Source organism: Nicotiana sylvestris, chromosome 3 (assembly GCF_000393655.2).
Source record: "Nicotiana sylvestris chromosome 3, ASM39365v2, whole genome shotgun sequence".
Taxonomy (NCBI): domain Eukaryota; kingdom Viridiplantae; phylum Streptophyta; class Magnoliopsida; order Solanales; family Solanaceae; genus Nicotiana; species Nicotiana sylvestris.
Window position 1 is genome coordinate 64060125 of NC_091059.1, and position 11813 is coordinate 64071937.

At 38.2% G+C, this 11813-nt stretch overlaps 1 protein-coding gene across 1 annotated transcript; it reads left to right on the top strand.

Moving 5' to 3' along the window:
- Positions 1–552: 552 nt before the first annotated feature.
- LOC104249509 (uncharacterized) lies at positions 553–1770 on the top strand. Its single transcript, XM_009805948.2, has one exon. The coding sequence runs from the start codon at positions 553–555 to the stop codon at positions 1768–1770; it is 1218 nt and encodes a 405-aa protein (XP_009804250.2).
- Positions 1771–11813: the final 10043 nt, after the last annotated feature.

The window sequence follows — 11813 nt, forward strand, 5'->3', positions numbered from 1 at the left end:
GCCCCAGGGTTCGCCCCGAAATCGCCTTTTAAAACACTAGTTTATATAGTTAGACATTACTATTGAATTTCATATAGATACCACGAACCATTTTACCCATAGAATATCTTTCTTCTCGAAGAGTAACTAAAATAATTTTTCAACAGAAACAACATACCACAATCTACTTTTTTTAATGTTTACTCCTTCATACTTCGTAGGTGTACATATCTTATCCCATGCCATCAAAGTAATCTTCCTCTACTTTACATTTCATAATTTGTTTCTTATTGCTTTTTCACGATGGCTAACTTGTTCATGTTTGATTGAAGTCAAGACTAGGAAATTTCTCTCTCTAGAAAGTTTTGCTCTACTTTCCCTCTAACAAAAAAGTTTCTAATACTAATACGACAGCCAATGGAGGAAGAAAATTCCATGAATATGTCCTCCCCAATTCCCCCCAAGCCCCCAGATATTGATTAGGCAACACCCACAGGATTGGCCTCACCTCTAGCATCTCAAGCTAGTTTCAAAAAAAAATTACTGGCTAGTGAACAAGTAATTGAAATTGATATGGATCACCAGCAGGAAGACGTCATGCAAGACTTATATGAATCACCAAATTCGAAGAATGAAGGAGAACAGTTAGCCAGTGGAGTAAAAGCACTTCAGCTATCAAACGATGAAAAAGATAGGCTTTACTCCACCTGGAAATACTCCCTCATCATCAAGCTATTTGGGAAAAGGATTATGCACCACTATTTAAAAGTAAAAATACAAGAGCTATGGAAATCCATAAAGCAATTCCCTCTAATTGACCTAAGGTCAGACTACTTCATAGTAAAATTCACAAAAGAAGAAAATATGAATAATGTTCTTAGGAATGGACCTTGGTTTGTCAATGGTCACTTCCTCTCTGTTATAAAATGGCAACCCAACTTTGTTGCCGGCAAAGCACAGCAAACAAACACCATTGTGTGGATAAGATTACCACAGTTACCAACAGAATATTATGATGGAGCACTACTTAAACGCATAGGAAACTCAATCGGCACTCTATTGAAGATAGATGCCTGCACCAGCTCTACCCTGAGGGGACAATATGCACGCCTTTGCACACAAGTTCCACTAGAAGAGCCAGTCACAACATGTATACAAATTGACTCCCATCTTCAACAGATTATTTATGAAGGAGAAGTTTTCTTGTGCAAATACTATGGTAGGATGGGACACACAGCTATTCGATGCCTCCATCGTCAACGTGGCAAAAGACCCATCCCAGAATCAACACAAGATGGCCAAGAAATAGCCCAAGACAGTAGCACCCTTCACAAACAACAGATGGTTAAGGACAATTCAAGTGAGTGGCAAACAGTCTCATTTGCCAAAAGAAGAATAAACACAACAAATCAAAAACAGAGACCAAGAGAAGCTGTGAAGGAGAAAAAGTTACAACATAGCCCAGGTATTGGTGTTTCTTTCACTACGAAAGAACAAGGTAAGTTTTCCCCCACAAACACCTTTATCTATCAGAACAAACCTACGGGTTACTATCCCTATAAGGATAAAAATATCAATCAAGTAATTAGCCATAACTATACTAATAAGGACAAGAATAATAATCGCTTACTACCAAATAAGCACTCAAAAGATAGTAGGAATATCAGTCATAATACACAGCACGCTTGGCAGTTAGCCAATCAATATGCTCCCTTAATATCCGATGTTCTTGCAACCCTCCCTATCCGCAAGATGAAATCAGAGGCGGCAAAAAACAACAAGCACAAATGACCCTACTACAGTCGTCTCTACAAACCCTTCGTTACAAACAAGAATGGGCTCAAGAAAAGAACCTCCACGTGGAAACCAAGTGTCCCAATTAAAAGATTGTCTTGCCACTAATCAGATTGACACCTTCACGTTATTAAAAATTATAGAACAAGAAGACTCCAAGTCTGCAACTCATTCTACTACTCTCATCGCCTATCCTTCACTCTCTTCACATTTGGCATCTCCTTCTGGCCAAGTGGACATGCAAGTGGATTCACCAAATCTGCATGCCAAAATCCACACGCTTAATTCCCCTAATCCGAGCCTTAGCAAATTTCACTCAATAGATACACAATCATCAGCCCTTATAAACCTATCACACATTCCACACAATATTACTCCTGCTTTCATCTCCCAAAATGTTACACCACCTTCTCCCACTCCTCTCCAGAACACATTTACTCCTTCGACCACATCCCATCAGATTAGCAACCAACCCCATGAACAACTACCTCCACCACTAGCACACTACCAGTTGGGATATGCAACCCAGCCACTACCACCATTCCACCCACCTCAATCCTGGATCGAACAAGGGCTCCAGGGATAGGCAGTCTTTTTCACAATGATCATCAACGGGATGGAAGTCCTGATAATCATTCAAATCCCAATTTCTTAGCTCAGCTAATATCGGAAGGGATGTGACTAGACATGGACAACTACATGAATCATATGTGGCTAGCCAATGTGATGGACCCACTGGCCCCAGCAATGGCACCAGCTCTGTTCCACAATTTGCACCAACAGTGGAATCTTCCACCCCACTTCAACCCTCTACTAAATTGGAACCAGCTTCACGAACTCCCCTTCTTCCTACCCCAAGAGATGTTCAATGTCCAGCCTCTCTTCTTTCCATGGCAACCCCAACATGTGTAATACCATGCTCCACCCCAACAAGATCCCATGCACATGCATCATGCTCTCCCCATTAAGTCCCCATGCACATGCATCAGCCCCCTCCACCTCTACCACCACAGGCACAGGAGGAAATAAATATAGCAGAGGAGATATAGGAAATAGAGGAGATCCCCCTACACAGGGGCTCGCTCACAGAAATATCAAATCTCAGAGACGCAAGCCTTATCATTTTTCAAAGAGAGGACAAAAAATATATTCTCAACTGTCCAATAGCATTGATGAAGTGCTCCTTCGACCTTCGTCCTGCAATAAACAAGGCCCTAGCGAAATATGCAGTAGTGATGACCCTATCTCTGAGGGGAAGTCAATTCCCAATCAAGGAGAGTTAGGTGACTTTACACCCCCCCCCCCCAACCAGAATTTTCCCTTGAATAGACCCACTAGTTTTGTTGTTTCGAATATTAGAGGTGCTAATAATGATGTATTTAAGAGGAATTTCCACGAGTTGCTCCATACCCACAGGCCATGCATGGTGGCTCTGCTTGAAACTAGGATGTAAAACCATGAAAGACTTAAGGAAGAATTCCATTTTGACGATTTCTTAGAGGTACCTGCCCAGGGTAGAGCTGACGGGGTTGTTCTTATGTGGCTTACTAACATGGTCACAGTCATCTCTATTACACAAGCGGACCAGGAATTGCACACCATGATTCAGGTATACCCCAATCATTTTTCTTGGTTATTTAGTGTCATTTACGCTAGTACTAAACTTTATAAATGAAATCTGTTGTGGGACAATTTATAATCCATATCACAAGCACACACTGGCCTTTGGTTGGTGGTAGGAGACTTCAATGAAATCCTTAGTCAGGATAAAAAATGGGGAAGGAGACTAATGAATCGTGCTCGATCCTCAAATTTTTGGACTTCCATTAACAACTGTAATTTGATAGACCTAGGTTTCAAGGGTAGCAAGTACACATGGTCTAACCATCGTAGAAAGAATAGAGGGTTAATTCTCGAACGACTAGATAGGTGCCTATCTAATGAAGAATGGCTCCAACAATATCCCAACACCTCCATTACCCATCTCCCTAAAACTTACTCCGACCAAAACCCCCCTATTAATAAATATTACTAATGTCTTGCATATTCCTGCAAATAAACCATTCAAACTAGAAACCTTTTGGTGCTCACATCCTGAAGTTCGCAATATAGTTCAACAAAGCTGGCACCATAACGATCTTACTCAAGCCACTAGCTATTTCCAACAAAAGGTATCAACTTGGAGTAAAGCCACCTTTGGCAACATATTCCAAAAGAAAAAAAGAATTTTAACTCGCTTAGAAGGTATTCAAAACTCCCAATCCTACCCTACCAGACAATTCCTTCAGAATCTAGAGAACGAGCTCATAAATGAATATAATAGCATTTTACATATAGAAGAGGACTTCTGAAAAATTAGATCAAGAATTAACTGGCTCAACGAAGGTGACGTTAATACAAAAAAATTTCACGTATCGGTTATTAATAGAAGAAGAAAAAATAGGATCTCCTTCTTCAAGGATGATGAGGGAAGCTGGATCACTGATCACAATCGTCTATCCCAACATACCCAAAAATACTTCCAAACAATTTTTACAATGGAGCATACAAGCTCTAATTGGTGTGACATTATCAATAGCCCTACTAATTTCCATAAAATTGACTTAACATCTTTAGACAATCCCCTTCATGATCAAGAAGTCGTCCAAGCCATATTCTCCTTCAAACCCTGTAAGGCTCTGGGCCCAAATGGCCTCCACCCATTCTTTTATCAAAAGCACTAGGCTATAGTAGGGGAGTCCGTTATAAATTATTGTCGTCAAGTTTTCACCTCTCAACAACTCCTCGAAAATATCAACAATACACTTCTTTGCCTAATCCCAAACTTCAAAAATGCCAACAACCTAAAAAATTTCCGACCAATAGGCCTTTGTAATACTATCTACAAATTGATCACAAAAATAATTGTAAATCGTATCAAGCCCTTTCTAGCCGACATAATTGGTCTGTACCAAACTAGCTTCCTTAAAGGCAGGAGAGCTAGTGATAATGCCATCCTAGTTCAAGAAATCCTAAAACATATTAAGCACACAAAAGGGAAAAAGGGTAAGCTTATGTTAAAAATTGATCTTGAGAAGGCCTTTGATCGCATTGAATGGTCGTTTGTCTATCGTACCCTCTTATTCTTCACGTTTCCACCAAAAATCACCACTCTCATTATGCATTGTATCAGTAGCAGCAATATTGCTATATTAGTTAATGAATCAAGGACAAACTATTTCTCCCCATCTCGAGGTATCCGCCAAGGAGACCCTATGTCTCCATATATCTTTATACTATGCATGGAGTTACTCTCTACTTACATAAACCATCAAGTGGATCTCTAAAAATGGGAACCCATCACTATTAGTAAACGAGGGCCTCAATTCCCACATCTATTCTTTGCAGATGACTTAACTTTGATGTGTCATGCTAACCAGAAATCAATTCTCTCCATACACCACAACTTAGAATATTTGTGTCACCTATCAGGCCAAAAAATAAATCCAATCAAGTCTAAAGCCATCTTCTCCCCCCCAATGCCAGGAGGATACCAAGCAGCTGGTCCTCCAACTACTAGGTATCAAAACTACAGAAAACTTTGGAAAATATTTAGGCTTCCCCATCCTAAATAATAACCCCAAGGCCTCTGACTTCCAATTCATCATCGATAACATGAAAAGCAAAATGGCTAGTTGGAAATTAAATTTCCTTACCCCAGCTGGGAGAGTCACTCTAGCAAAAAGTACTCTAAATACAATCCCTGCCTATGCCATGCAATATTTTCAACTCCCTAGAGCTATTTACCATACTATCGACAAAATTCAGAGAGACTTTATTTGGAGATCTCTTCCGGAAAATAAAAAAATCCACTACCTTAATTGGGATGTAATCACCTTACATAAGAGTCAAGGTGGCCTGGGAATATGTAAAGCTCACGACAAGAATCTTGCACTCTTAACTAGCTTGGCATGGCGACTATTTCTTCACCCCAATACTCTTTGGGCACAAACTTCAATTAACAAATATAATTCTAGCAAGAACAAAATATCACACTCCTTCATTTGGAAAAGTGTCCTCAAAGGAGGTAATTGTGAGTTGTGAGCACCTAAATTTTGACAATATTTAATTTTTTGTTACTTCTTTTATGTAAATATTTTAGGGGTTTTAACCTACAATTTTTAGCTTTGTTACAATTTTTATTATAGGGTAAAAATACAAAATTTTAAAAGGTGAATTATTACTATTACTATTATTTTATTTTATTTTTTTATTTTTAAAATAATTTAAAAAAACCGAAAAAATATTATTATTTTTTTTTATTTTCGGGTGAGATATAAAAGATAAGAAAAAGGGAAGTATGGAATAAAAAAAATAAAAGTAAAAGTGGGTGGAATTCTCTTGTAAAAAGTAAAAGAAAGTGGAAAATTAAAAGTAAAGTTTTGTGAAAATTTTAAAAAATAAAAAGTAAAGAAAGTTGGAATTAAAAAATAAATATAAAGGTAGCTGAAAATTAAAAAAAAATAAAGTAAATGAAAGTAGAATTTTTATAAGAAAAGCAAAAGAAAGTGGATTGTTTTTTTAAGAAAAGTAAAATAAGTGGAATCCTCTTTTAAAAGTAAAAAAAAAGTGAGATTTTAAATAAGATAAAAGTAATTAAAGTTGGAATTTAAAAAATAAAAGTAAATAAAGGTGGGATTTCTTTTTATAAAAAAGAAAAGCAAATTGTAAGTGGGATTTCTTTTAATTAAAAAATAATAAAATATTTTTAAAAAAAACTGAAAAATTTCGAAAATTTTGCTATAAATAGAAGAGAAAATCTGAGAAGAAAAGGGATAAAAGGGAGAGAAAAGAGAGGGGAGAATTGAGAGAAACAATTTTTTTTTCTTCTTCTACGCTACGACAATTTCTACTCATGTTATTCTTTCTTCCTCTTTCTTTCGAAAATTTCCAGCAATTCAACACCCCAAAACCCAACAAAAAATACTTCAAAACATCCCCTTTTACACGCCAAAGAGTGGTGTTAACAGTCGAGGTCGAGGATTCCGTTGGAGCTCTGTTCACCGGCTTTGATGATCATCTTTGCTTATGCTTGTTCGGCGTTCGGCTGAGTTATTGTACATATTCTTGGAGACTCATTTAATTGGAAATCTTGCATTAAAAGGTTTATTCTTCCCTCTATTTTTTATCTTATTTTATGTGATTTTATTTATTTATCTTTAAACTTTATAAATAGTAATGTAAATCAATCCTTAAATGTTATATGTTTAATCATGTTTCTGAAAATATAGTATTTAAACTTGCTAAAAGTTTGGAAGATTTGGACACTAATAAGTTTAGGCTTCAATTGTTGGGATGTAGGATATTGGTATATGATAATTTATTTATTCAAATATCTAAAATCATACACTTTTTCCACAAACAATTCCATAACTTTTGGCCTTACAATAATCTTAAATTAGTTTAGAAAAATACTTCAAGTGCGCTAGTTTATTTAGGTGCGCTTTAAATAATTAAATATCATGGCTATGTGTATGGTCTCCGTGGCATAATTGTGATATGTAACAAAATAAGTATTAGAACACGTAACTTATTTCAAGATAACTTTTTTATTTCATAATTTTAATCAAGCAATAAAGCGGACATAGGTAAAAGATGAGAACCAATAAAACACAAGTTATCCAAAAAATAGTATAAGCCAAATATAGTCAATAAAGCGACCGTGCTAGAACCACGGGACTCGGAGAATGCCTTACACCTTCTCCCCGGTTAACAGAATTCTTTACCCGGACTTTGTTTTCGTAGATCAATAATAAAAGAGCCAAACTTTCCTTTGAATAGGGATCAAATAAAAGGTGACTTGGAACACCCAAAAATCAATTTCAAGTGGCGACAAAATAATCCCTATTTCAAATTTGTCACTTTAATTGGAAAAAACTCTTTAACCCACAATCCATAACACACATTATCTTTTGGAGGGGTAGAAAAGGGGTGTGACAGCTCTGGCGACTCTCCTGGGGACCTTTTAAGAATTCGAGCTTATACATGTTGACTTTTTATTGGGCTTTATTAATTTTGTATATATTGTGATTTATTTGTGCCTAATGTGCTGCCTGTTCGCTTTTTACTGCTTCGATATTGTTGAACTGTACATATAAACTGGCTTCTCACGCACCCCCTCTGAGTCTTCTTGAAATTAAAAATTGGGCATTTACTTGACATAGCCCGCTTTCTTTGAGATAGTCGAGGTGCTTGTCACCCGGTGAAGGATTTTACTCTCACATATTTTAGGCGGGGAGCACCACCAGTTAAGCCGGAAAGCAATGCTACCGGTACACTGACCCTCCTCGGCTCGAGTTGTTCGCTCGAGTAAGCCAGTCTAGATACCTTCTCCACCAGGATTTAAACCTAGAAGAACAAACCTCATACCGGATTTCCCTAGTAGGTTCGCTCTATGTGCAGCACTTGCATTTGACTTAGAGAAACTCGACACAAGGGCCGGGTCCGTATAAGACAGGTATCTTATTTGAGACCATCATGTTCACGTATGTGCTACTTGATACATCATTTGGAAGGCTTACTTGCATTGTCGACCGGCTTTAGAAAATTGGCGCAGCGGAATCATTAAAAAAAAGGAATCTTTCTCATAGTTTAGCGCAAATAATCTTTTTTTTTTAAAAAAAAAATTTAGTAGATTGGCGTGAGGTGTAAAGATTAATTTTCAATAAAAATCAAAAGAGAAAAGTACCCAGTTTCACCGAACTACGCGGGTTTGATTCTCACCGGATGTGAGATACGTAGCCAACCTCCATCGGGTTCAGCCCACATGTTTCAAAAAAAAACCTATTTTTGTCACCTTTTACTGTCTTGCCCTCACGCTCCAGCTGTTTTGCCAAGACAGCCTTAAAATCTTCCTGTGAAGTGCTGAAGGGCCATTTTTGTAAAAGTAGTTACTTTATCCATATTTGTTCACCTTTTACCATTTGCCTTTATGACTGGCCATTTTTGTCGAAGCAACTTTAAACCTTTCCAGAAATACTGAAAGACTGTTTTTGCAAAAAGTAGCCATTTTTATCTAGCTTTGTCTGGTTATATTTACCGAGACAGCTTTTTAACCCCTATAGGAGTAGCAAAGGGTTATTTTCGTAAAAATAGTATTTTTTTATTTTTTATTTTGTCTATTTTTATCATTTTGTTCCTGTGTTTGGCTGTTTTTTGCCGAGACATCCTTTATGCCTTCTATGGAAGTATTAAAGGGCCGTTTTGTAATAATAGCCATTTTTCTGCTTTTATCACCTCAACTTTTGTGTCCGGTAATTTCAAAATATATATTGTAATTAAAAAAAATAGATCGAGTCCTAAATTGGCCAAAAAAAAATAATGAATGATCATAATTTGCATATAGTTTAGGTAAGTCCTAACCCTTTTTATTTTACTCTTAGGATCACCATGAGTTCTCCACAAAGAAGCAGTCAGAAAAGGGTAAGGGACTAGACACCTCCTATGTTCTTGATCAGAGATAAGACCCCGATTAGTCTCTGTAATTGGTGGGCTAGTTTTGCTACATGGGAACAAAATCAAGTATTTAAGCACCTCAAGTTCCTCACAAACATCATGGGAATTAAGCCTAACAGAAATTTAATCGAGGCTCTATTGGGTTATTGGAACCCCGCGAATAATGTCTTCAGGTTCAAAGATTGTGAAATGACGCCCACATTGGAAGAATTAGGTGGGCTCACCGGATTGAGGAGAGACCTTCGTGCGAAAAAGCCTGCTGCTCCGAGAAATGTTGGTGTGAACAACTTTTTAAAGAAATTATGCCTCCGTCGAATTCCAATGTTTTGCTTAAACGAAGGTTGGGTTCCGTTGGAATATCTCTATGACAGGTTTGGGGACGAGAAAGGGTTCGAAAATTTCTTGGGCATAGAATTCGTCAACCAGTTGAGTTACGACGCTTGGAGGGAGTTGAGAATCTTCGCGTTCATGATATCATTTCTAGGGATCATGGTCTTTCCAGAGCGTGGTAGGCACATCAGAATTCGATTGGTTGCGGTGGTCTCATATTTGCAAAGTAGCGAGGATCATACCATTCTTCCCATGATTTTGGGAGATATTTTTCGAGCTTTGACCCGCTGCCAAGGGGGTGAAGATTACTTCGAGGGATGCAACATTCTGTTGCAGATGTGGTTCATAGAGCACCTTTATCATCATCCAATAGTAATAAATTTCAATGAAAACTGGTGAATTACATTGGATGCCACCCAGACAGGGTCGCAAGTTGTAATCTTCCAGAGGGGGTGAGGGCCTGGCAGAAATTACTTGGTTCATTGAATGCTGATAGAATCACTTGGAACTATTATTAGTTCCCTTCTGCTAGGGTCATGCATATGTCGACGTATCGCCTGTTCTTCATACTCATGGGTTTCAGAGGTTTCCAACCCTACGCGTCATGCGCCAGTTAGAGAGAGAGCAAAAGAGGTCCCCGATTGAGGACATACGCCCGTTCGTGTGGGAATTCAAGGGAGAGGAACATCCAAAGGAGTCATATGCACAAAAGGTTTGGTTTGGTGGTCGATTTTCTGATTTAGACGAGATGGTAGTTGATCGTGAACGTGGGGAGGTAAGCCTCGCATACCTTGAGTGGTTTCACAACCAGGCAATCCCCGAGCAAAGGACAGAAAGATCCATACAGCACGTAGTTGATTGGGAGAAGGAGATCAAGGTCAGAGTTAGAGAAACCAGAAGGGAAGCGGCACAAGAGTTCCAATCTCGTATTGACACTTAACAAGAAGATAAGGACATTCTGGAGACAGCCATGGACGTACAATAGGTTGATTTTGAGCGGGAAAAGGCTCAATGGGCACGAGAGAAACGATCACTCAAAGCCCAAATTCGAAAGAAGAACATAGTCACAACCGCTCAACAACAAAAAAAGAAAGAAGCCCAGTTCAGGGTAGTCCGTGATCAAGAGCGTAGAGGTTTTGCTCCATTAATCCAAGGTCTGAGGGATCATATAGGGGAAGTTGAGTCAAGCAAGGAGAGCCAGATCGTGGAGTTTGAAATAGAAAGGAACGACTACCAAAAGGTGATCAATCAGTTAGAAGTAGAGTTGCTAGAAGTTCGGTGCCAGAAAGATATGGCCTTGGACCGCAAGCAGGATGCATTGGATCTAGCTGAGACCCGTGGTCAGCAAAATCAAGAGTTGCATGTGGCTCAAAAATACATTAAGGGAAAGATCCTCGAGGTAGCCACATATACCTCAAGAGCGTGCAGGAGTTGTCAAGGAATGACGCCTGAGCGGTTTGCAGAAGTATCATTGAACGTTGCTCGTCATATATCTGCAGATCTGGAAAGAATATACCGCAATATTGGGGGTCAGCCGCAGGAAAAAGCGCCTTGATTGCAGCGATGCTGGTGGATTTCTACTGCAAAGATCAAAGTCCTTTTTTTTAGTTATCAGTCCTTTGTTATTCTTGATCCTGTAAGAGTCTTTTGGTGTTTTGAGTCTCGTTGTTTTGCCTTTTATCCTAAAAAGTCTGTTTGAGTCAAGTGTGGTCTTGTTTATCTTTATGCAATTGCTTCTTCTTGAGTCTTGTATAAAAATAATATATATGAAAAAGATTTTGTTTAGAAAAATTCAAAAATGAACCCAAAAGATGTTTGTTTTGTAAAAAAAAAAAGGTCATGTCTGTGAACTACCTAATGATCTGATTCATGCGGCGACATGATACGTAGGCAACCCACAAAAGGTTCGATCAAAATATTTTTTAATGAATCTAAGCTGGGATCAAAATGGGGGGAGTGTAACTTGATAAAAAAAGGGGGGAAGGCGCCAATAGGAAGCAACTTGATAAGCCGGAATGAAATATGAAGCCTTCCAAAATGTATTTTAGAAATGGTGATGATGTTAGGAGCATGGCATGTTATGTGTAATTCATATCTATAAAATGTCTAACCCTAACACGTTTGTTGTCACTTATAGAGAGTAAGTTTAAGGTGGTTGGTTTGTGGTGAATCTGGCAACACATCATTACTTCACAAGATCTAAGGGACCAGTAGTA

Coding starts and splice junctions, on each gene's coding strand:
- LOC104249509 (XM_009805948.2), top strand. CDS start 553: ATGGATCACCAGCAGGAAGACGTCATGCAAGACTTATATGAATCACCA.